A 24,438-nucleotide genomic window follows, 5' to 3' on the forward strand; every position below is an offset into this window, starting at 1 on the left:
AAATACCAGAGTGTGTGTTTTGAAGGCAAAACTGAAAGTTAAGCACGTGATCAACTGGCACAACAAATCTTTCAAAACAATACTTTATCATATTCACCCACAGTTACCATATAGCAAGTAACTACATATGAATGAGGAGCCTATGGCAACAAGTAGTGTTAGAATGGTGCTTCTGTTGTCACCATAAAGTATTTTAACAAACAGAATAGAAAAGTTCATTGTTCCCATTGTGAACATGAACGTTTCATCTCCAGAGAGGTTTCCTGTTCTGTGTGGACTCTCGCCAGAGGAAGAATGAAGGTCTGCAGAGTTGATTAGATTACCCTGCCATGTGGCCCGCTTATTGATAGATGAATTCAACTAGTTCAGGAAGTCTCGAGAGCCGAGCCGAGCCGAGGCAGGTCTGATTCTCATAATTGGGGATGCATGCACAATATTTAGGTTAGGTGAACATTTTACCGCACGACATGAGTCCAGTTGCTCTTACAATGAGATTGACTACGGCTTTCTGCATAATTTATGATTTGGTGTGCTTTTATTTTATTTTATTTTATTTTATTTTTAACTCTAATTGGTTAATCATAGAAAAACGACATATATAGTTTACTATACAATACTGATTAAAACGTTAGATTTTTTTTCTCACACTGTCACATAAAGTATTGAACTACAGATCCCTATGTTGAATTTCACATATTTTTCCTGCGGCACTGCCATCTTAAATGTTTTGATGATCCGGGCGCCTGTTAAAACTGATATCGATCTTTGGAATGATAGACTTAATGCAATGCGATCCTTTAACTGCCAGAGCAGGAAATGTATCTTTCATTTGTGCCTTTTTTCATCTAGCATGAAATTTCCCAGAGCTAAAGCACGTTAGAACCAGTTCCACTTCTCACTGCTTCATTTTACCTGCTATTAATCTCAGGCAGGAATAAAAAGGGCGAGAGTCGTTTTGGACGCAAAACGTTCTTTATTTTTTAAATATCTTCTTAAATGGAAGCTTCAAGGCAGATAATATTTAAGACTTAAGTCGTAAACCGTTTAACTGCGTGTCTAATTTCTGAGAGGAAAAGGGAGTTTGTCGCAAACATAATACGCCCTCTTGTTGACCTTACTGAGCGGATCTCTTTCACGCGCTCTGAACCCCAGCGCGCGCCTCTGGAGCGCTCGTGGGGCTGTCATACTTGTCCCCCTGACTGTCAGTGAAATTTATTAGCAGCTTATCTGGCAAAAGAAATTCGCAACGAGCATATGGAGGGACAGTTACTGTGGGTGCTGTGCGGGGGAAAGCGTCGAGGAACCATACTTTTCTGAGTCTTCAAGACACGTGAGTACAATTTGATTTAATCAGACTGCACTACACAAAACAGTAAAGGGTTAGAGTCACTATGTAAAGCACCATGCATGCTAATCTAGACTGAAAATCAAGGTTTAGATTCACTAATCATAAGGTATTGCGCATACAAAGGGCGCTGTGTTTATTCGCGGATTAAAAACCAGTCATATCCTGAAAATATTCACCCAAATGAGCTACACAGTATGAGCAGGGGGTTAAAAACAAGCAAACACCAGGCTCCACCTTAACTTTGTATTTGCTTGGAAGTTTGGCTGACTTTATGATGGAAATAATAACTAGTAGTAAATTTTCTGATTCTGCTCTGACTTCAAAAGTCTGAAATAGTCGGTTTTTGAAAAAAAAAAAAAATATATATATATATATATACATTGTTTGTTATATAGATCAATTCAGACAAGTGTTTGGCTTCAGCCTACTACATGTTTGTGATGAACAAAGCCCCCTCCCCTTCTTTTTTTTGAAACCTCTCTTGTGTGATGGTGGCAGCTCCCCATACCCATTGTGAAGATGAAAGGAAGAGGAAGACGCCAGTGTAAATTCAGAAAAGTCATGTTCACTGTTCATACTCTAGCCTTCCTGTTTTCCATACATGCAGAAGAGCGCACAGCTTCTTGTACACACACTTAACTGCTATCTAGTACTTCTCTGTGGATTATCTTCTTGGTTTTTTTGTTTTATTGTTCTATGATTTCCCCATTTAAAGCTTTTTACAGCGTTGTGATGGTGGAATAGGACGATCATGTGGTGTTGGAGAAGAAGGAGGCACAGGTATCGGAATGCCACAGGCTGTCTCACTGCTGTCCTTCCTGCTAGTGCTCATTGGATATGGTGAGTTTCTACAAATCTATCATCTTACTGCATTTTAATTGACTGTTGAACGAGGCTAATGCGTGGCCTCTTCAGACACCCGCTTTCCTTTGTGAGGATGTGAGGTCCCAACAACAGGATTTACACAATACAGAGCACAATAGCTCTTAAAATAACATGCTACTAGTGCGTTTCCCCCCACTAATAGCACCCTGATTCTTGGCTTATATACTCAAACATGTTTAACTCTTTGTCTGTTTGATATCTATACTTTACTGCTTTTGAACCTGTTAATGTGGACTCCACTGAGCTTGTTCTGTCGTTCTGAGCAAAAAACTATACTTTGTGGTTGTTTGGGCAATATATCTGATGTTGGATAAGGGAAATGTATAAGAGGTTTATAAAAGTATTATAATTACACATAGGACACGTTGTTATAAATTATGGTTACAATGTGTTGTCAAAACTGACGCTTTATAAACTCACAATTGAGGCCAAGTTTTACTAGAAAACCTTCTACAATTTGTAAAATTACCAACAAAAATGAACAGACCCATACACTCCTAGTATTTTTTTAAACAGCCACAAATATTAACTCACACTTGAGCTTATCATTCTGATTAATTTACCTAACAAAATGGAACTAGAAAAAACCTTTAGGTACAGTAAAACTTTGCTTGCATGCTTGGAAAATCTGGATTTTTTTTTAAATAAATGCATTAATGGTTAACTACAACCAGACTTAATTTTACCCATTGTGGACATATTAAGAAGGTGTATTCACCACTTGTAGAACAATGTGTAACATTTTCTTTTTCCTTTCTCTGTCTTTCTCACATCTACTTGTGTGTTTTCTTTCCTGCAGCTTTTGCAGGGCTCAATATCTGGCCCTCTTTGCATTCTGCCCTAAGCAACAGCAGTGTATTTGTGGACTTCAGCATAAAATCCAACAGCAGCACCATCCGGAGAAGGAGCCTATCTCTCGTCAACACGGAAAGCAACACCACTGTTCTGACCAAGACTCTCCACAACAATCAACCGGCTGGCAGGGTGGAGTTCAACTGCTCCTGCTTCCCGTACGCAGGAACTTTCCGGTTCCTGCTGAGACAAACCAGCATCTCCACTGTTTTCCCTACTAATAGCACAGAGGGCAGTAGCATAGAGAGCACTACCTGGTGGTGGAGTTCAGAACTACAAGTCCATTGGCCAACCTTTCATATTGCCGTGGAGAGAGCTGGGAACCACTCTGGATCCTTTCAGGCAATAAAAACAACATTTCAGTATATACTGCTGTAAAACAATGACCATAAATAATTATCATACTTCTCTTCTGTTGTTTCTCTTCAGGTTGGGATATCCACTAATGAACACTTTCAGGCTTGTTCCAGCGGCATTGATTCTGCTCTCTCACTAGAAGTCAGCTACATGGAGTACAACCAAATAGGTCATAAGAGCATCAACAAGGTCCGAGCCCTCACGCGAATCCCAATCAAACCCCTCCGTTCTCAGAGTGTTGAACTGTCCTGTGCCTTCCCATTCACAGACAGAGATTTCATAAGAGTTGCTCTACAGTCTCCTCACACAGCACAGGAGGTGAAGAGCTCTGGACCGCTCTACCTGTCCCGTATCTTCTCCTATAAGCTGCTAGTGGAAAATGCCAATGCTTACAAGAGTGGCTGTGAGGGCACTATGACTGTTAAATTGATCACCCCGCCCTGTGCTCACATCAATGGGAAAGTATTACTGTATAGTGATGCTGCTTCATCTGCAGAGGAGCCCACTTCTCCCCCGTTGGCCTTTAACTGGCTGACTCAGGGAGAGAATGAAACTGAATTCAACTGCTCCGTGTTTTACCCGGGAAGGCATAAGTACTGCTTTCGCTTTGTTTTCAACTACAGCCGCTCGCCCAGTCCAGCACAGACGTGTCTGGTGGCTTACAAAAGTGCAGGTGAGATTGTTTAGCCCGTGTGTTTTTGGTGTATTGGAGTGGAGGGAATTTATGTAGCAATGCAGAGTTAAAGGTTTTAAACTACTAATCTGCTTTATCGTGTTTTAACACTTTCCTTGCATCCTGCAGAGTCATGGGGGCCATGGCAGCCGTGGAGTGTGTGCAGCGTGAGCTGTGGAGAAGGGGTGAGGGAACGAGTGCGTGAGTGTTTACTGCCCTCAGGTGTGCGAGGGATGCAGTGCACTGGCATGATCAAGGAGCAGTCCCTGTGTTCATTAGAGGATTGTGTCGGTGAGTTTGTTTACCCTTAACTTGCTCTTTCTAAACTTCAGTATCTTAGATTAAAGCTTTTTCTCTTCAGTTTTGTGTCCAAACTTTGTTTTTCTTTTTGTCCCAGTGGTACCAGCTCCTTCTCCATCTCTCTCACCTGCACCGGTTGGAGTTGCACCCTTGGGCGGTAACATGATTGTGGTAGTTGGTATCTCCCTTTGTCTGGCTGTGATTATGGCTACTGTTGTGGTGACGGTGTGGAGAAAATTTTGCCAGAGCCCTCAGTGCAGCTCTGTCCGGAGAAGCTCCATGCATTCTCCTGGAGGGCGCAAGCTCTCAGATGAGGCTTCCATCTGTGGGCACAGCCTACAAAGACCCAGCCTGTCTGATGTTCACAGCCCTTCAGGGGGCGTGGGTGTGGCTGCAGCCCAAAAAGATGGGGCTTTCTTGGGAAGTCAACCTCTCTCACAGACCGTGGTGATACCACTCCCACAGGACCCAGAAAGACTATCTCCCACTGGCCAGAAGGTGTTTCCACCAATATTTGGGTATGTTTTAAAATTTATAATATTCTATCCCAGATGTCGCCCTTTTTGTCACAGCTATTAAAAAAAACACACACACAATAAACCGGAAACTATTTTTTGCCTAGGTACAAATTGGCACAACAACAGTTGAAAGAGATGAAGAAGAAGGGCTTAAAGGAGGCTACACAGCTGTACCATGTCTCTTCCAGCCCTGTCCATGACACTGTTGTAGACACATCTGCTTCACCCACCATCTCTCCCATTCCTACACCGATTGGATTTGCTCATTCTGCCTCCCCTTTAGGTCTACAGGGTGATTCTAAACTCAAGAATTTTCACATTGCAGCTCCCTTTTCTGAACCACCACCACAAACTTTTAGGGCCACACCGGACAGACTGAGTCCTAGAGTGGAACTGATCGTAGGTCCTCCTGTTGCTGCTCACGCAAGTAGGAGCAGCTCCAAGTGGCATGACCGCACTGCTGACTGGGTAGAGATGGTAGAGAGGAGTGGGCTAACAGGTTTCAGAGAAGAAGGACATGCAGCAGCGGGAAACTCTTGTCATAAGAATCCAAATTTCCGACGGACTTCCAGTTTTAATGATGCCAAACCTCAGCTACCGTCCTTCTCACAGTCCAGACAGTTCAGAGAAAGAAGCCTGACCCAGGTAACTTATATACTCTTTAGTATGATTTTAATTTATTTTTTATTTTGTTTATTTATTATTGCTGTAAAACATTTTAGTGCCACGAATGGTCAAGTTTAACCGTTATGTCCTTTCCAGGTGGGATCTCGGACTCTTCCCGAAGGAAGCTGTTGGAGCAAAGGAGGGTGGGAGAGACAGCCATATCGCTCTTATCCAATTCCAGAGCATGGGGCTTCAGAGTGGGCTAGATCCAGATTACAGAAAAGTGACCAGAGGAACCCCTGGACAGAGAAACCAGTGCTTTCACACATTAATGAAATCAAACATGCTGGAACCAACACAAACACAATTTCAGCATCTGGGACACAGGGTAAATCTGACTTTAATAGCACAGCAGAGAGGAGAAAAAACAGTGACCAAGTTTCAGGGATCGGGGGTCCCGCCGCAGCACTTGTTAGTTCTCAGGAAGTGAACCAGTTGAGTTTGGATCGGGCTGAACAGAACTGGAATCGTCGTGGCCCCTCACCAATTCAGAGGAACATCCTGGCCCGGAAATTAAAGGAGGCTCAGTCCAACTCTGCAGCCAAGGGGCGCAAGCGCAGCTCCAGCTTTACTGCTTCATCTTCAGACCAGAGGAAAGGTCGCTGCCACTCTCTGCCCGTGACTGAGGAGTACACCAGCAGTGATGGCTCTCCCTACAAGCTGAGCGAGGCAGAACAAAAGATGCTGGATCTAGATCTGTCCTCGTCATATGTATGGGAGGAGGAGTAGATCACAAACGACAGCTGAGAAAAGCTGCCACTGAAAAATCACATTTATTCTTTACCCTTCACCCTACATCTCTGTACCCATCTATGTATTGTAATGTTAGATTTATCTCTATATGTTTATCTTTTAAAGTTCTTATTTTTGACTTTAGTTTGGAATTTTTTAAGGTTTGTTTTGATATTTTGTAATATTATTACTGACTGAAAGTTTTATTTAATTCACTGTATGCCATTGCTGAGATTTTTAACACACTTTGGAAATACATTTCTCCTCTGTACTTCAACAGCTGGTACAATAAACCTGTCACATTTTCTAAATGCACTCTTAAAATCAATACCTAGACCCAGATAATGCTCTAGTTTTATTTCCACATAACTGTATGTGTTTCTTTTATAGTGCTGCCAAGTCTTCTGCAATTACAGTACTCTACAATACTGAAACCGCACCAGCTACACTGCTTCTGTCACAATGGCCACGGGCCGATAGCTAAATTGGACTCGATTGCAGATAACCACAAACAGAGACGGCTCAAACGTTTTGCAGTGTTTATTATTTAGTCAACCAGTGAATTCGTGACAAGGAGTTGCTAACGAAGTAGCCGTGGGTCGGGGGTGAACGGGGATTTAGCAGGTTGAGACGGGAACGGAGCGGTTGCGTTGGTGATCGGCGTGAATCTCGCTTTCAGGGAGAGGCGGTGGTAGTCCAGGGGAGTAGTGGAACGGCTGGCAGACCTGAGTTCCGCTGTGTCCAAGGTGGTGAGTGAGGCTGGAGGGCAGGTAAGGCGAGCTGGGGTTGAGGGCGATGACAACGAAGGTCCAGGAAATGCACATGAAACCAAGGTTAACAATGAAAAAGTGGCAAGAGCGTGAAAAGCCGTAGAGTCAATACCAACGTGAGGTCTTTGACGCACTGGCGGTGAAGGAGAGTCTGAGGGGACCTTAAATCCTCAACCTGATTGCCCCGAATCAGTCTCAGGTGTGCAGGACTGCAGCAGGGAGATGGCTCCGCCCAGGGGTGGAGACCAAGGAACTCAGGTGCCTGATAGCACTTTCCAGTCGAGTCTCCAGATCCTGACAGCTTCACTGTTTAATGTGAGATCTAAGCAGTGTCAAATATGTAATGAAAATTACACAGTTGTATCCATTGTAACTATGCTTGAGGACAATCAAATGAACATCAGAGAGGTGTTATGGATGAAATGCTGTTTATTTTAGTGTTTGGTTAATAGACACTTTACAGAAAGAAATGCATACAATACGGTATTACTGATATTTGATAGAAAAATAGCAAAGGGAGAAATTAAAATATGGCAAAGAATGTTTGTTTTTGTTTTTTAGCGTTTAGGTTTTTAAATTTCGCCCGCTCCACTGCCCACGGCGTCTAGGAAAACCAGAGGCCGCACCTTCATGGTGGTGTGTTTAAGTGAATACCAAAGGCCTTTCCAGGTCCCCCAAACAATACCGTCATCATACTCGGCTTTGTACTTCCCTCTGCGATAGAATTTTCCATTTAAGTTGGCTGCATGACATCTGTAGATCAGAAGTTAAGGGCACAATGTCAAAGGTAAATTTTCCAAATTACAAAACCCGGTGAAGGGACAGAAACTTCATACCGTAATCACATTTGAAGTGATGCAGACTCATCATGAAACAGAAAGGGTGGGTGACAGCCTCACCTGTTGTACCACCAACCTGCTTTATTCTCCTGGGCACAGCTTCCCTGGAGGTACCGGTCGTTATCCTGTCAACCACCGGCATCAGTGTTTTCACATTCATCATTTGCACATGAGTAGTCTATTAGACGTGCTGTGAAACATCAACTTGCCATCTTGGAGTGGTAATGGTTTTGACAGATGTGCGACTAACCTGATCCCTGGTGCTGAAATGCATGCCACTGAGGCAAGAAGACCACTGCTCCACCACACCCCTGCTTCCACTGAGAGCATCTCCCGCTGACCCACTGTACTGCCCATACTGAAGACGATATTTATCCTGGAATGAGCATTAGAACAATGTTTCCTGGGAGGATCGTTATACTTATGATTCTAAGGAAAAGCTACACAAAGTGTTTTTCTCACAGCCTCATCGGTGATCCTGAAGTTGTCATAAAACGCATAGCTTCTCTGTCCATCCCAATCCATAAGATCGATCTTCACAAGGTTCTTACCTTTAGCACAAAAAAGACACAAAGTAAAGTTGGTAAAGGAGAAGCTAATAAGACAGGAAATAGAACTTTTTAAAATGCAACATATGAATGAAAAAACACATACTGGGTGTCTAATGTGAAGCATTAGTGCATAACGTGACCTGCTGACCTTCTGAGAGCAGAGAGTAAATATGTTCATTGCCCAACCAAAACTCGTCATTCCACAGTTTGAAGTCGCCAAAGCCATCTCTGTAGTCCACCCAGTCTCTGAAATGAGAAGTAGGCTGGCAGTTGACTTCAAACAGAAAACCCCACAAGCTTTATCAGCATCATACTAGATAGACAGGCTGTGGGATCTTCCACCCACATGCTGTGGGCTACTTCTTCTGCACAATTACCTGTGAAAGTCAACTCTTCCATGCCGGCGTTTTTGAAACACTGTCCACCCTCCTCCATCATCCATGTCACAGTAAACTAAAAAGGGCTCCTGATGTAATTTGGGTCTTATGCGGTAGAAACCGCTTGATGGTCTCTGTCTGTCGAACAGTTCAGAACAGTCTAGAAGAAAGACTAAATGCTTCAGAGATTGCTGATTATTGTTCTTACATTGACATTTTGACTTTGTGTTGCATGTCAAGTAAAAATAGCTGTGCATGTGCAAAACTCAGTGAACTAGAAATAGAAAAATGCGTCATGCACTGTAGATTTGCACCAAACATAGTGCGCTTTTCTTACCTTTATCATATACAATTAAATTGCCTGTCGGTGGAAGTGGTTTAGTCAGCGTCATATCCAGTCCATCTAGTGCTGCGCTCTTGTTGTGGTTTAAACCAGAATCGGGGTCTGAATCAGCCTGAGGTTTGCTGTTAGACGCAGCAGGCTGAAACGGACGGAAGTATTTGTGCGTCTGCAAGTGCTCAACCTGCCATTTTCTGATCAAAAGACTATTTTCAAGTTTCCTTATGCTGCGCTTGAGAACAGCAAACTCAGGCCCGCACGAGTCTGTTGCCTTAAAATAAGGAAGGAAAAAAATACCTCTGTTTTTATTCTGATAACACACAGAGGAAGCAAGTAATGCATCACGGTTTTTTTCTACACATCTAGAAAAAACACAATTTAAGGCAAACATTTTCAGTTTTCACAGTCAATACAAAAATAAATGAAAATATTTGTTACAGAGTAGATACATACAGACGGCTGTGAAGAGGAGACCAAGACTGGGCACAGCAGAGTCAAGAACAGCAACACTGGCATGACTTTTAGGAAAAACCACGTTTTCTAAAATAAACAAGACAATTTAGATTAAAACTTTAAGAAAAATCAAAAAGTTATCCAAAACTTTAAATGCTTTTTTTAAACACCTGAAGAATCTCGAAGCCACAAGCCTTACCTTCATTTCACAAAGCTTCCCTTGTTTTCTTCAGGTTCAGTGTTCTCTTCCCCTAAAATTTGTCAGCATTATTTATAGGCTGGGCGTCTGCATGTTTCACATTAGAGGATTCGGACTAGAACGGTCTCGTCAAACACTGAACTCAGGTCAGTTTTGTGCTTGCTCCTTCATAAACCATCGCATTGTCTTGAAAGTAGAGCTGATCTCAGAGCTGCAAATAGCTTCACTGACCGAAAATGTTGAAAGAGCTCCATTCTTTACATACCAGAAGCGCTGCTTGTGGGGTTTGCCTTTTAAATATAACACAGTGATCTATTGGGGGGAGACAATTATTCCTAAAAAAAATTACATTCTTTTTATATAAATGTCCTACTTCAAACACTAATTCGAGCAATAAAGTAATGCAATATATGATTTCTTAGTAATTTCATGAACAGCAGAACATCCGGGTGAACATTACCCAGGACACTAAAGTTATAATATTTACACATATTTAATATGCAATGGTATAAAACACGGGAAAGGTGCAAACTGTAGTGTAGGAAGTCAGCGTGTGGGAAGACGATAAATGACCCTCTGCATGTGAAGTAAACACGCAGAGGGTTGTTGTAATAAAAGATGATGCAAGGAAAATGGGTCAGATGGAGGCAGACATGCGCTGTGGCGACCCCTAAAGGGAGCAGTTGAGGTATTTTGTGTTTTCTATGTATTTATTTCATTTTTTTTTTTTTTACTTTTTACTTTTCTGAATATCATACCCAAATCTCATGAATTCATGACAAAAAACAAACAAACAAGTGACGCAAAAGGCAGGAATGTACTATTTCGTTATTTTGGCCAGTCTATTAGAACCAGATGTTCCAAATTAGGCAGCCCGTTGGGCTAGTTTAGTAACTATCGGCGGTTTAAATACGTCTGTGCAGAAGGGTTACCGTCAGACTCTGTTTTTGAGTCAAAGTAAGCTGAGAAGGAAATATGAATAAAGAGGGGGGGCATTTTTTCCTCCTGTTTTTTCTTTTTTTTTTTCTACTGAGCTCCAGGAAGTTCGAAACCGCTACGTTTGCAAAAACGATGAGGAATAGTGGATGGATAGAAAAAAATCCACCCGGTTAACCTTTGAACCGTCTTCCTTTGTCCCCGGGAGAAGTCACAAGACGAAGTCTCGTATAATTTGACGAATGACAGTCCCGACGGTAAGCAGGCGGTGGGAGTTTAGTTTAGTTGGGCTTTTTGAGGGTCTGATTTGTTGTGAACGCTGCAAGGAAAGCAACAGGACAGTGAATGGTGATCACACAGACTGTGGACCGGGCGGTGAAATTTTGTTAAAATTTACCCAGAGGTAAACGGAATGAGCGATTCCTTTCTTGAGCAGTTTCTTTGTACGTGCTGCAGCTGAATGTAGTGGTTTAGGGACGCGCTGTGGACTCCTGCATCCTGCAGGTAGCACCGGGAAATGCGTGAGAGACTGGTTTGAAGAAAAGCAGCGTTTTAGGACGATGACACAAAGTTTATGCACTCTTGTCTCATTTGTTTCCACATTGTAACCACGTAGCATCGCGCCGAAATGGGTGCACTCAATCTTATCACGCTTTTGTCTCCAAATGCAGAAACTCCACGTTCAGGACAAAAAGAGAAAGGAAACAGAAGCATCATGTCCTCTGTGTACTTTAGCCCAGGGTTAGACTCAAGTGTAAATGGGTGAGGTTTTTATTTATTTATCTCTCTCTATATATCAAACAAATACATATATTTGTGTGTCTTTGTCCGTAATCTCTATCTGTCTTCTCAGAAACATGACAAAGATGGAGAACGCTAAAGTAGAGATTGATGATGGAAAGGAGGAGAGTGCACTACCAGACACGCTGTACTAGTAAGTTTACAGAGATCCAATTTGCACAACCCTTCAGCTCTACATACAGGCACATATAACCCTGTCCCCTGTTTTGCAGCAATCTTCGGAAAAGGATAGCCCCGTTTGTCATGTCCTTTGGCTTTCGGTGAGTGTGTTTTTTGCAAATTGGAAAAGGGTACACCCCTACCTGGTTGTCTTTTTAATTAAGTGGATGTTTTATCATCATTTGCATGTCTTTCTTTCCAGTTTATTTGGAGTAACACTGATCATAGTGGACTTTGTGCTGGTGATTGTGGATCTCTCGCTGCCAGCCAAGAGTAGAGATGCTGGAAATGCGTTAGAGGCTGTGTCCCTCACCATCTCTTTCTTCTTCCTTGCCGATGTCCTCCTGCGTGTCTATGTGGAGGGGTGAGTGAGAAATGCTTGTGGGAGTCTAGTCGTTGTTTTCTGTACCTCTGTAACCATCAACACCCGTTTGTGAGTAAGAAGTCATGCGCATGAGCCAGCCTTCCAGGAAGAATAGCCTCTGTTCTGAGGAAGCCAGTGGATTGCCTAACAAATCAGACAAAACTTACTTTTGCAAAAGTAACTTTTTGCTGACACTGCGCTAGAAGAAGTGCTCACATTGATGCAGTGGATCGCGATCGCAACTGTTTCCGTGCTAATGTGAGAAAGAGAAATGTTTAAAGCAGTGATTCCCACCGGAGTTTTGAATCAGCTGAAACCAAGTCTGATTTGTCATTAAACAGGAAGTTGTGAAAAGGAAGTCAGACAGGAAATGTTTTGGGTTAGGGATTAGGAAATGTAATGGCACAGTCATCAGAGTGTCAGAGAAATCACTGAATATGTCCATTGCATGATCTGTGCGGAGTCTTTCTCCAGCTGTATACTAATTGTCTTGTGTCATGTTTCCACTTATCTTGGCCTCCTTTTAGTTTCAAAGTGTACTTCAGCTCCAAGCTGAACATCATAGACGCCTGCGTGGTGATTGTCACACTGGTGGTCACCATGGTCTACACCTTCTCTGACCTGTCAGGTCCCAGCCTCATCCCCAGGTACATGTTTGCTCATTGCATTCCCATCACAACAGGCATACAGTCGGAAGGAACAATTAAATAATTAAGTATGATCAGTAAATAAACATTTTGTTGGATAAGAAAAATGCAAAAGGGGCCACTTTAATGAGCATATCATAGTATAACACATTTAATATTTGAATTAAAAAAAATCTTGTATTTCTTTTCCATATGGGAATTTACACCAATAGCCCACCTACTTGTTTTCTCTTATGATTCCTGACTGACCTCATAGATCTGTGTACAAACTACTCCAAAAAGAAAGCAATAGAGCAATGTTTTCAGTAAATTTGCAATTAGCCATATTGTACTTTAAAAACCAAAGCAAAAAAATGTTGAAGTTATTTTTGTTTTCTTATTTGGTGGTGAAAATCTGAGAATGAATGACTGACTTGGCTGATTGTCTAATGACTGTTTAGCTTAACCATATGGTTTTAAGCTACATGCAGTAGTTGCATAGAGTATCGTAAACCATATTACAGATTTTATAATCTCCTTTTGAATGCACTGGACTTCGAACACCTGGAATAATGATTCACTTTTGCAATTTTCCTTTCAGGGTTGTGACATTTCTCCGCTTCTTGAGAATAATAATCCTCGTGAGGGTTTTCAGACTGGCTGCTCAGAAGAAAGAGCTGGAGAAAGTCACCAGGAGGATGGTAAGGTCGTCATTCTAGACGCAAACTGGACAGTTACAAGTGTTAGGGTTGGCATCAAGAAAGAACACTGGAAAAATTGCTTATTTTTCAGATTTCTGAAAACAAGCGGCGTTATCAGAAGGATGGATTTGACCTCGATCTTACCTATGTCACAGGCAGGTGTTTGAAGTTAAACAATTATGCATGTCAGGAAAATACATTTTGAGATTTAAAAAAAAGAAAAAAAGAAAAGAAAAACAATGATTTTGCATCTTTACCCGCTCTGTAGACCGCGTCATCGCCATGTCTTTCCCCTCCTCTGGGAAGCAAGCCTTCTATAGGAATCCAATCAGGGTAAGTGAGTGGCCTTGGATGCGAACCATGCACCACCTGCTTCATTTTACAAACATAATAATAACATAGACAAAGATCAAGATGATCCCAATCACAGTTACCATTGGCTTTTAACTGACTTCTCTTCTCTCTTTGTGCAGGAAGTGGCAAGGTTTCTAGACACTAAACATGAAGGCCATTATAAAGTTTACAATCTTTGCAGTAAGTGTGCACCACCTTTCCTCACATGCACTGTATGCCCTTTTGTTGAGGATTACAAAACAGCGTAGTTTCTTTTTGCTTCCAGGTGAGAAAGGCTACGACCCCCAGTTCTTCCACTACAGGGTTGAACGGGTGTTTATTGATGACCACAATGTCCCCTCCTTGGAGTGAGCACGGTTTCTGTTTCATATGTGGCCTTTTCTTTAATCTGGATCTTTTTCTTGTAGTAAACCTATACCAATGTTGAGACTTCAAGCATTTCTATAAATGACTCGGATCCAGGAAAAAGATGCATCACAACTGCATCAATTCCAGTGCCAGTTAGTATTTTCACACCTTATTTCTTTGTTCTTGTACTGGATTGTTTCAGGGACATGCTCAAATACACAGCGAGCGTGAGAGAGTGGATGTCTGCTGATCCCCAAAACATCATTGCGATCCACTGCAAAGGAGGGAAAGGTAACATTAGTGAGCTCTCCTTGACTCATTATCATTGGATCACTTATTTGAAAATATGCGTCTTTTTAAATGTGAATTCTACTGCTCCCTTTCCCAGGACGCACCGGTACTATGGTGTGCACCTGGCTTATCGACAGTGACCAGTTTGAGAGTGCACAGGTACATCTCTCTTACTTACTTGTGAAACTAGGGTAAATAGATAAGTGCTTTAAAACAAAGCTATATCCTTACATCTGTTTCTTTTCGCACTGAAGGACAGTCTGGAGTATTTTGGCGAGCGGAGGACGGACAAAAGTCAGAGCTCCAAGTTTCAGGGGGTGGAGACTCCCTCTCAGGTAACAACAAGTCATCAAAAACTCTTTGTAGTGAAGACCTCTAATCATTATGATGAGCAGCTCCATGTGGCAGAAACACAAAAGCATGGCAGCAATACAACGGCCTTCTTCACATGTGAGGCAACTGTTTTGTTTTTGTTTTTTTTTACAAAATTTGTAACATCGCCACAGAAAGTTGCCAGGTTTTGGCCAAACCTTTTCTAGGAAAGTATTTGGAAACAGCCAATGGTTCTGTCTTACAAATCATTTGTGGGAGATTTTGGGCGTACCTGTGAGACATCGCTCTTCACAACCATCATCAAAACAAATAGTAAAGGAATGTCTTTTGGAATAAGTATATTAGAGTTTTAGGCACCGGTGAAATCAATTCCAAGAAGCATAAAAGGGATTCTGGAGTCTCAACATCTTCTTAAGCCTGTTGGAATACACGTACAAAAACTAAATGCTTGCTTTTTTTAATGGTAAATGGACTGATTCTTATTCTTTTCTACTTTCCCAGAGTACTCAAAGCGCTCTATAGAACATGCCAAATTCACATATTCACTATCTTCTATGCTTTCTAACCACCATTCACACACATTCATACTCCGATGGATGCATCACATAGCTACTTGGGGTTAATATCTTGCCCAAGGATATTTGGTATGCAGACTAGGCAGAGCCAGGGATCAAACCACCAACCTTCCAATTAGTAGATGGCTTGCTCTACCTCCTACAGCCACAATATGTTAAAAGGTTTTGTTGTTTTTGTGTCCTGCAGAGCCGGTACGTAGGGTACTATGAAATCATGAAGAATAAGTTCAACAGACAATTGCCTCCACCAAAAAGCCTCAGGATTAAAAGCATCCGTATCCACTCCATAGCAGGTAAACTAGAAAACCTGAATCATGTTCGTTTATAGCTGCACCACCAACAGTGGCACATATGAGCTTTTTTTTTTTTTTTTCTCCCTCTACTCCTGCTCAGGCGTTGGTAAAGGTAATGGTAGCGATTTCAAGGTCAAGATAATTGTGAGAAAAGAGCTGGTGTTTGAGTGTGTGTGTGCCAAGCAGGAGAACTGCACGGTAAGTCTGTCACACACTCACAAATTCACACAACAGGATTGAAGAGTTTTAGCGTTTTAACCCGTTTATGCGTTTTGTTAGGTATTTCCTGATGTGGGTAATAACGCAGCAGTCATCAGCCTGCAGAATGGACCTGTGGTTGAAGGAGATGTGAAGGTCATGTTTGAATCGAGTGCAGTGAGTGCTTACTTTTTCACCTTTCACCTATATTAAAGGAAAGCTTGTGAATTAGATTCATGTGATCTGTTCTCATCACCCTTAGGGTCTCCCGAAAGGATATGAAGATGTTCCATTCTACTTCTGGTTCAATACATCCTTCATAGAAGATAACAAGTGTGTTTCTTTTTCTATTTCAGCAGATCAGAGACCGTTTTTTTGTATTCTTTTGACTGTATTATCATGACTTACACTCTTTAAACTGTCCTCAGGTTGTTTTTACCCAGGGAAGAGCTGGACAACCCACACAAACCAAAGACCTGGGACCTGTACAAGGAAGACTTTGGTGTCACTATGTTCTTCTTAGAATCTGAATAAAAGAAAGATCGAAAGATGGGAAAACCTGTTCTAGCTTCAATGATGCATAATGAACAGAAATATGCAAATTGAACACTAATTTAAAAAATGCAGTTTTGGTGTTTAAAATTGACCAGAGGAATACCGCACATTTACATGTTTAAATGTTGTGATCTTAAGTGCTTACAATTCTCCACTTTACAAATAATGTAGACTAAAATTCTACTCTCAGCTTTTGCCACTTAAATTTGTGAGACATGGAGAATTACCAATACACAAAGAATAATGTCCACATTTAAATTAATCTGTATGTGCAGGTACTTTTGTATGTAGTAAAATGATCAACATTTAGCATTCATGAAATTATAAAGCTATATGTGGCTTTTCTTTTCATAGCTCAGTGCTTTATTTGTGAACTATTTCCCAATGCTGTTACCTATTCAGCCCCACTTGAGGATTTATTGAAACCTAAAGTAGCCTAGGTATTGGTTAGGGTTAGAGTTGTCTTTGGTGGAAATGTGGAAAAGGGAGAGAGGAAGCTAAGACATTGCTAACGAGAGCTCAGAAAAGATGTTAGTCTCACAATGATTTAGAATTTGAGCTTTCAAAGCAGCAGCTATTGTAGAAACTGTATTGATTTTGATGAATTAAGGGTCACTTCAATGCAAATAATGATTTGATGGCAGTTTTTGTATCAAATTTCTGAAGAACAAAAAACTGTAATAAAGTGTTGGAGCTGTGCATGTGTTTAATTAAAAATAATCATTTTAATTTAAACTCAATATTTGCCCCACAAATAGGTAACGAGCAAGCAATTTTATTCACACTCTGTACAATCGCTTAAATTACTGCTTATATTACAAGCACTTTCCTGTTACACCATTAATTCCCCAGATTTGAGGAGCCAAACAAGCATGTCAGATTTATTCACTGCTAAAGAAAGTGGCTAAAAACAAAGTGCAGGCAGAAGTAAACATTAGGAATGTAAAATACTGCTCTTTGGTTGGCTAAAAGATGTTTTTGCTGAGGCAAAAAATGTTGCACATAAGGTGGATTACATAAAGCACAGGCCTAAAATCCAAACAATGGTGCTGACGAAGGACTTAAAAAAAAAAAAAAGATATTAAAGTGCCAGAACATTTGAGTCACACTGTGGGACTGAGATTAGCTTCATCGCGGCACAAGAATAAGGTCTGCCAGCAGGTGTCTTTCTGTGTGGAGTTTGCAAGGTTACTGTATATGTGTCGGTTCTTGTGTCAATGTGGGTGTGAATGGCTGCCTGTCTGTGTTAGCCACAGGCTTGCAACCTATAGAGGGTGTGCTCCACCTCTTGCCCCACGACCGCTGGAAAGGCTCCAGCCACTTTGCAACCCCAAATTTATATAAAAAGAAGAAAATTAATGGATGACTAAAATTTCAGAGGGACAGAGGTTTAAAAGATATATCGCAAGAATCGATAAGTTCATGTTTAACAAAAAAAAGAAAAAAAGAAAAGGCACTGGCTTCAAAAGAACTGCTTAAATCATGAGAACTGAAGAATCCTTGTAATGCCTAACACTGTGTGCGCTTCAGAACAATTTTAACCACCCTTTTCACAACTGACATTAAAGAAAAAAAGTCAACCGTCCCACATTCATCTAAGTGATTTAAAACACATTATTAGTGATGAGGCACAGCAAATACTCAAGTTGGGTTTCTAAGTTCCACATCCATGTGAACATGAATAATAGGTCAAGTGACTTTATGAAACCAAACCTATAAAAACAAAAAAAACAATCATTGTCCATCTGCAACAGAGGATGATTTGTTTTTGGCTCAGTATCATATTTAGTCATATTGCTTTTTCCCCCTCACCCTGCCTTTTCCAGGCTAAACTCCATCAGATCAACAGAGAGTTTTTGTGGCAGCTCTGGCTAAGCTTCCTTTAAAACCATTAAGGTAGTCGCACTGCTTCAGGTCATCATAACGCCCACTTCGCAGGTAGCACAGTATACCGGTCTTGCAGACCTCTTTGCAAGGCTTTGAGACGTGTCCTTTATACCTCAAATACCAGAACTTCTGGAAGACAGGATCATCATTGATAAAGGTCCCAATCAGCCGATTAAAATCGGAGGGGAACAGAGTAGACAGACCATAAGCTTCAGTGGCACGGTACAGTAGTGTCCATTTAGGATCCTTTTGTGGACTATGTGGTGCCCATGGACTGTGGTTTGCCTCTGTAAGGTTCATGATGTAGGTTTCATGGTCGAGTACCAGCCGAGAGCTTCCTTGGTAGTTCCCATCAACATAGTAGACACGGTATCCTGAAAAGATATATTTTTGCTGCGTGTGAGTGTGCTGCTTATGAAATGCTGGAAGATGATTTAACTCAATTATTAACTCACCTGGATTAAGGCCAACAAAGGTAGTGACACTGGGAGCAATAAACACTACCCCCAATGGGTGGGTCATGGTTTCCTCATCATAAAACATCTGGAACTCATCCAGGTGCGTATGGCCAAAAAACTGTCCAGTGATTGTACTTTCATACCTGAAGAAAGGATGCGAGAGTAGTTTACCAAAGAGAAACCAACCAATTCATCTCTGTTCACATGCTTCAGATGCTGAAAAGTGTTTCTAGTAATAAGCCAGCTCTGTATCTCGCTGCTGTAATTCCAAGAATACTGCTTATTGGGATTTAGTTGCATTGATCAGCATTACACACGCACCTTTTCTAAATTCACATTGGGAAACATTTAATGCTCTGCAATTAAACAATAAACCATTGCTTAATGAATACGAGCCCAAATCATTCTCCAAGTGACAAAGAGGTAGCCAGACTGACTTTAGTACTCCAGTTATCTTCTAACAGTTTCTAACAGCTTTATATTAAATCTTCAGTGGCTACTGCAGCTACCTGTTGACAATGTGATAATAGTTCCAGCTCCAGCTGCTAAGACAAAGGCCAGGTGGGATGTGACCAATGATATGTACCTACAATAAAGGAGGAGATATTTTTAAAGAAAAATAAATGTTTTCCTTTGCTTAATAAATGAGATCAGAGGTAATTAAAATAAGAGAATCCCAATGTCACAGTGTTAAATGATCAAACTCACTTTTTCTCCCTTGTCCTCGCTGGCCTGGAGAATGTGTATGAGCCACTGCAGCTGATCCCCGGGATCGGTGGAGTTCACCATCAGCCAAAAGTTTTCTCGTGCACAAAAGTTCATATTGAGAGAAACCAGCCTCAGACCAGGCTGAATCTGCACTGTGTAGAATCCTCCATATCTGTAATTACAACAACAGGACCTCTGAATGACTCAAATTTAAATGAAACTCTAGACATTATCAGGCTCTGGGTCACTTATTGAAGCTCAAAGTGTTGTATACACTCACTGGCCAGTGAGTGTATACAACAACAGGACTGGGACCGAAGTGGTCTTTTGTAGCCCATTTGTATACCATGGTTGTAACAAATGGTTCTTTAGGTTCTTCTCCGACCTCTGGCATCAACAAGGAATTTTCACCCAAAGAACTGCTGTTCACTGGGCATTTTCTCTTTTTCAGCCCATTCTCTGTAAATCCTAGAAATGGTTGAGTGGGAAAATCCCAACAGATCAGCAGTTTCGGACATAATCACACCAGTCCATCTGACACCACCAACCATACCACATTCAAATTAAATTAAATAACCATGTTCCACATTCTGATGTTCGGTTTGAACTTCAGCAGACTGTCTTCATCATGTCTGCGTGATTAAACACACTGAGTGGCTGTCATGTGATTGCCTAATGAGATAGTTGCATTAATGAGCAGTTAATCAGGTTAGTTGCTGCTATGTGATTGGCTGTTTAGATATCTGCATTAATGAGCAGTTTAACAGCTACACCTAAAAAAGTGGCCAGTAAGTTTATAAGAAACACTTTCCATCACTGGTAACCAGTCAAAGTGAAACTGCATCATAAACACAGTTTCCTCGTGTTCCAGTGTAAATGCTTTGTTACCTACGGGTAGCTTTAACTGCAGTACTGTGGCAAAGGACATTCACATATAATAAAATCATAAAATTCAGTAACCTTAAAGTCTTCAATGCCTGATCTGGCAACCACGGGGCCCATTCCTCTGCCATTTGGTCATATAGCCAGGAAGAGGATCTGTTGCCATGAATATAGGGTGGAGGGAAGCTGTTTACTGGTGTGCTCTCGTGGTTTCCTACAGCAGGGTAAACCATCACATTAGGTCCCAGGTGTCTGAGGACAAAAGTTAAGAGTCAACATGAGATTGGACCAGTTCAAGATAGCACATGACAAACTTATGACTGGACAACCCTATGAATGTTAACATGGTCTGAGTCAGACTACAGTGTGTTTGTAATGAATGTAGCCATAAACCAGCACAACATATATTGTTAGTTTTATAATATTAAAACTACTCTGATCTGCTGTTTTATGAGCTAAAGTAGCACGTATCAAAAAAAGTCAGTTAAACTTAAAGCTAACTTACTTGTGGATGAGTCTGGAGATGACAGTAAGCTCTGACAACTGCTGCTCCCTGGTCTGTGACCACACATTGTGTGCTGGTATGTCTCCAGTCCAGTAAACCCAGTCCCATGGCCCAGCTTTGGCAGCATTTTCCAGAAGGTTCTCCACTGTCCAAAGAGGCAGGTCACACTTTCCATAAGTTCCCCAGTGCCCAGCCTTCCTCCTGCTCAAGTTTGGAGAGCCTGAATTGTTACGACAACACAGAGGTTCCTTGCAGTCTGCAGCACTGCCGACGTCATATTCCTGTCAGGAGGAACAAAGAGTAATATTTTTTTTAAGGCACGAGTTAAACCAAAACAAGTCAGGTGATCAAAGCCATAACACTTTATGCTGAGTCAAGCCGAAAATATACAGACGCTGTAAATCACTAACTTTAACCTTGTTTTTAACAAACGTATGACCTTAATATAAAAAGGTTTCATATACACACCTACTGACAGACACACTTTGAGGGACTACATATATACACAAAATTAGGACAAGAATAGCCAAGTTTGCCAGGATTTCACTTCAATTTCAATTTTGGCTCTTTTCGTTTCACACACTCACCCTGTCCCAGTGGACGTCTGTGAGAAACAGTACTCTGCTCTGTGGAGAACCCGGTTTGGGAGGAGAGGGTGGTTTAACGGGGGGCTTAGGAACATTTGGCAAAGTGATGTTCCAAGGTGCATACACATCAAATTTGCCACAGGAAGGGCCCACCAGTATAGCACACGCTTCAGTGGGCCACAGAAATGACTCCTGCAGGGCCCTTATGAAGTCATCCCTGAACAGCTCAATTATATCCCGACAGACTTGCTCATCAGCCAGATGGAGACGGATACACGCCTCACCTACTGCTTGTGCCACTCGCTCTTCATTTGCATCACTCTGGGGGAAGGGGTTAACAGAGAAAAAACAAGCTCTGAGAGGAGGAAATTAAGAAAACGAACCACTGCATTTGAACTTCCTGCAAAGCAGGCCAAGCTAAAATTTGTTTAGAACAATCTGAATTTAAACATGCTCAAAGAAACATTTCACAGTACGAACATAAGTCACAGAATTTAAGTGCAGCATCTGCACTTAAAAAACAGGAGAATATGCAAACACATGTGGTTGAGGTCAGCAGTTACAGCTAACGATAAACATGTTATTTGTGGTCAATAGAGACCACATGACATAGTCTAAGGACTTTTATGCTAAACACAGAAGAAGCAGAGTGTCATACGACTTGTATCATACACCACGAACATTTTTAAACTTTTTATGCTCTGCAAGTGCAGTAATATTCTCTAACATAATTGGTGATTCACATTTGGAAACATAATGCGAACTGCTCAGATTTATTGTCTTTTTAACCCAATTTGGCTGTACCAGAATTGAATAAACAAATAAATAAAAGCGTAACTGCCACAGCTTAAGAGAAGTCCCTTGTTCAGTTTAGGAAGTTGGACAATGTGCAATAAACAGAACAAACCACAAATCACAAAGAAGAAATAAAAAACAAACAAACAAAAAAACAAAAAACAGTTAAACCAGAAGCATATGTTGATATCAAATCTAGTCTTCAGCCATCCAGTTTAAATGTTTCTACTTCTCAACATTAGAAAACACACTGATGTAAATGGTAAAGGGAATATTGAATATACTAGAAGCACCTCTCACTATTTCATGATGCAGGTTAATATGGAAAACATACTCTTCCTGCACAGCATTTTATGAGGCAGCTGCAGTCTTCCAACATTTGTTGGACTTTGATCAAGATTTTCTACGGACTGTAAAAACGTAAGCTCTAATTATACATGTAGTCAAAATGCAGTCCACAACAACAAGTAATGTATAACTACACTTAAATGCAGTTTTAATACTCCAGTAAACGTCTCCTAAATGTTTTTCACTTTTAAAACAAATGACTTCCTGAGCTGCTCTAAGGACCGGATGGTCTGTTGCACTTGTGCAACTTGTGGTTTAATAGGACATTTTTAACACATTACCAGAAGGGCAACATCAACAATGGTGAAGACAGCTTTGCAGACGTAGCAGGTGACATTTCTCCAGTTGAATCTGACACTTGAGTGGCTCAGCTGCTCCATGAACACCAGGCTGGGGTTTCCGGAAAGCTGCGCTGGATGACAGGAGCCAAACAGCGGCAATATCAAGACCAAAGAGCAGGTTATCAGCCCAAAGGAGGGCGGCTGAGAGGAGAGCCTCATGGTCCAGACAGCAGGTGTCCTCAGAGAGCGTTTGCCTCAGCCTCTGTACAGGACAGCAACACAACAGGCACAACAAGAACAAAACAAGGATGGGTGTCAAGGAAGTAACACTTACTGTCGCGGTGCTTAACTTAACACTTCAGCTTCAGCTTCAGCTTCAGAATAAGTGACTCACAAACAACCGCAAGCAATATTCCTCTGTATGTCAGCTACTAACACAGCAGCAGCGAGAACACACACTTAACAAAGCTAGCTACTCTTCTGATACCATACCTCTGAATATAACAAAGTGCCGCAGTTTTCCCTGAGTGAGAAGCGGGAAGGTCAAGAGCGGCCCAGCTCCCACGTCCACAAAGTGCAACGAAATGAGCACGGCAGCCTTCTTTCTTTGTGGAAGTCCGACTGTCACCTCAGCCGCTGCTGCTGCTTCCTCTGACTTCTGAAAAAGTCAGCTGACACGTCACGTGAGGCCGGGTTCACTCGTGCGCTCCCCCCCCCTTCCTGTTTTCTGATTGGCCCACAGTCTGCAGCTGTCAAATGAAGTCAATTAAAGATTATCAAAGCTGAGGTCACGCGCTGACCGTTTATATTTTTACCTCCCCTTTGACCAAATTCTTCCTTAATTACACAGTGACTGAAGTCCAGAAATAGCTGCCTAAGCAAACTTTTATAAATTTGGGACTATAAATTCAATGTGCTGATCGTCAGTATATTCTGCTTTATGTCCGCTATCTTAAAATAAAACCAATAAAGTCTTAATTTTGGTCAAAACAGTTGTAAGTTGCTTATTTCCTTTGTGTGTGCATGCGTTACTGATTCATAATTTATTATTTTATAAGTGTAACGCTATCACCAGTACCAGCGGGTCTATTATGACACATGTAAATATGGATACTACTGCAAAGAATCAACAAAATATTCAAATTTCTATATAGTTATTAACTTGAATGTGCAAGCAACCAAGATGACTGATTCCCAATCCAACCAAACATGGAATAAGGTCAAACATTTTTGAAGTACACCGTGATATCTCTGACAGTTATTGCATTTTTTTTTTCTAATATCGTTATCATATTAGTATGATATGACTCTACTGATTTTTTAAATTCGGTTTAGTTTCACGTAATTTCCAGATTGGGTTTTGATCATTTTAGTTTCGTTTTTATTGTTTAAAAGTATTAGTGTTAGTTTGTCTTCTTAATTAAGGGCAGATATGGCAGAGGTTAGATTTAGCATTACAGTAAAAACATGGAACTTTTGAAAGCAGTTGACTCATATCCGAAGTTTCACCAAACACATTCAAATAAACTGCCAAATACTAAAACTAAAAAGATTTCCTTTTTATTTTCTACTTTATTCTAGTTAGTTTTCCAA

At 41.2% G+C, this 24,438-nt stretch overlaps 4 protein-coding genes across 6 annotated transcripts; 2 read left to right on the forward strand and 2 right to left on the reverse strand.

The window, feature by feature from the left end:
* Positions 1-950: 950 nt before the first annotated feature.
* On the forward strand, positions 951-6,659 carry thsd1 (thrombospondin, type I, domain containing 1). Its single transcript, XM_004550034.5, has 8 exons — positions 951-1,330; positions 2,064-2,188; positions 3,033-3,427; positions 3,515-4,115; positions 4,245-4,406; positions 4,513-4,933; positions 5,038-5,578; positions 5,696-6,659. The coding sequence occupies exons 2-8, from the start codon at positions 2,137-2,139 to the stop codon at positions 6,326-6,328; spliced, it is 2,805 nt and encodes a 934-aa protein (XP_004550091.3). The 5' UTR covers positions 951-1,330; positions 2,064-2,136; the 3' UTR covers positions 6,329-6,659.
* Positions 6,660-7,512: 853 nt separating this feature from the next.
* On the reverse strand, positions 7,513-10,090 carry fgl1b (fibrinogen like 1B). The gene is made up of 9 exons (XM_004550035.3): positions 9,861-10,090; positions 9,662-9,748; positions 9,206-9,479; positions 8,869-9,028; positions 8,640-8,737; positions 8,403-8,491; positions 8,191-8,316; positions 8,001-8,065; positions 7,513-7,854 (listed from the first exon to the last, which is right to left on the reverse strand). Exons 1-9 carry the CDS (start codon positions 9,864-9,866, stop codon positions 7,674-7,676), a joined length of 1,086 nt encoding a protein of 361 aa, XP_004550092.3. The 5' UTR covers positions 9,867-10,090; the 3' UTR covers positions 7,513-7,673.
* A 321-nt stretch (positions 10,091-10,411) lies between these two features.
* tpte (transmembrane phosphatase with tensin homology) lies at positions 10,412-17,093 on the forward strand. 3 transcript variants are annotated; one of them, XM_004550039.5, is made up of 19 exons: positions 10,412-10,548; positions 11,468-11,558; positions 11,650-11,730; positions 11,810-11,857; positions 11,959-12,120; positions 12,648-12,767; positions 13,348-13,447; positions 13,539-13,602; positions 13,716-13,780; positions 13,921-13,981; positions 14,067-14,148; positions 14,352-14,440; positions 14,538-14,599; positions 14,695-14,775; positions 15,536-15,641; positions 15,742-15,839; positions 15,921-16,016; positions 16,102-16,172; positions 16,268-17,093. In XM_004550039.5, the coding sequence occupies exons 2-19, from the start codon at positions 11,512-11,514 to the stop codon at positions 16,371-16,373; spliced, it is 1,539 nt and encodes a 512-aa protein (XP_004550096.2). In that variant the 5' UTR covers positions 10,412-10,548; positions 11,468-11,511; the 3' UTR covers positions 16,374-17,093. The 3 variants fall into 3 exon arrangements, with proteins under 3 accessions (XP_004550096.2, XP_004550095.2, XP_004550094.2); XM_004550038.5 differs by lacking the exon at positions 10,412-10,548 and adding an exon at positions 10,739-11,053; XM_004550037.5 differs by lacking the exon at positions 10,412-10,548 and adding an exon at positions 11,061-11,199.
* A 60-nt stretch (positions 17,094-17,153) lies between these two features.
* Positions 17,154-23,516, reverse strand: smpd1 (sphingomyelin phosphodiesterase 1). Its single transcript, XM_004550036.5, has 9 exons — positions 23,338-23,516; positions 22,846-23,107; positions 21,422-21,742; positions 20,835-21,115; positions 20,408-20,581; positions 19,448-19,619; positions 19,249-19,325; positions 18,737-18,882; positions 17,154-18,655 (listed from the first exon to the last, which is right to left on the reverse strand). Exons 2-9 carry the CDS (start codon positions 23,062-23,064, stop codon positions 18,237-18,239), a joined length of 1,809 nt encoding a protein of 602 aa, XP_004550093.1. The 5' UTR covers positions 23,065-23,107; positions 23,338-23,516; the 3' UTR covers positions 17,154-18,236.
* Positions 23,517-24,438: the final 922 nt, after the last annotated feature.

Source organism: Maylandia zebra, linkage group LG10 (assembly GCF_041146795.1).
Source record: "Maylandia zebra isolate NMK-2024a linkage group LG10, Mzebra_GT3a, whole genome shotgun sequence".
Classification (NCBI taxonomy): Eukaryota; Metazoa; Chordata; class Actinopteri; order Cichliformes; family Cichlidae; genus Maylandia; species Maylandia zebra.

Bases quoted from the DNA above. Each gene is read 5' to 3' on its own strand.
- tpte (XM_004550039.5), top strand. From the start codon at position 11,512: ATGTCCTCTGTGTACTTTAGCCCAGGGTTAGACTCAAGTGTAAATGG. The intron at 11,858-11,958 runs GTGAGTGTGTTT...CTTTCTTTCCAG, and splicing joins GTCATGTCCTTTGGCTTTCG to TTTATTTGGAGTAACACTGA. The intron at 14,441-14,537 runs GTAACATTAGTG...TCCCTTTCCCAG, and splicing joins CCACTGCAAAGGAGGGAAAG to GACGCACCGGTACTATGGTG.
- fgl1b (XM_004550035.3), bottom strand. The intron at 9,480-9,661 runs GTATGTATCTAC...CCTTATTTTAAG, and splicing joins TCTCCTCTTCACAGCCGTCT to GCAACAGACTCGTGCGGGCC. The intron at 8,492-8,639 runs GTCAGCAGGTCA...TTTGTGCTAAAG, and splicing joins TTACTCTCTGCTCTCAGAAG to GTAAGAACCTTGTGAAGATC.
- thsd1 (XM_004550034.5), top strand. From the start codon at position 2,137: ATGCCACAGGCTGTCTCACTGCTGTCCTTCCTGCTAGTGCTCATTGGA. The intron at 4,407-4,512 runs GTGAGTTTGTTT...TTTTTGTCCCAG, and splicing joins TTCATTAGAGGATTGTGTCG to TGGTACCAGCTCCTTCTCCA. The intron at 5,579-5,695 runs GTAACTTATATA...TGTCCTTTCCAG, and splicing joins GAGAAAGAAGCCTGACCCAG to GTGGGATCTCGGACTCTTCC.
- smpd1 (XM_004550036.5), bottom strand. From the start codon at position 23,064: ATGAGGCTCTCCTCTCAGCCGCCCTCCTTTGGGCTGATAACCTGCTCT. The intron at 20,582-20,834 runs GTAAGTTAGCTT...TTTTGTCCTCAG, and splicing joins ATCTCCAGACTCATCCACAA to ACACCTGGGACCTAATGTGA. The intron at 19,326-19,447 runs GTGAGTTTGATC...CCTTTATTGTAG, and splicing joins GCGAGGACAAGGGAGAAAAA to GTACATATCATTGGTCACAT.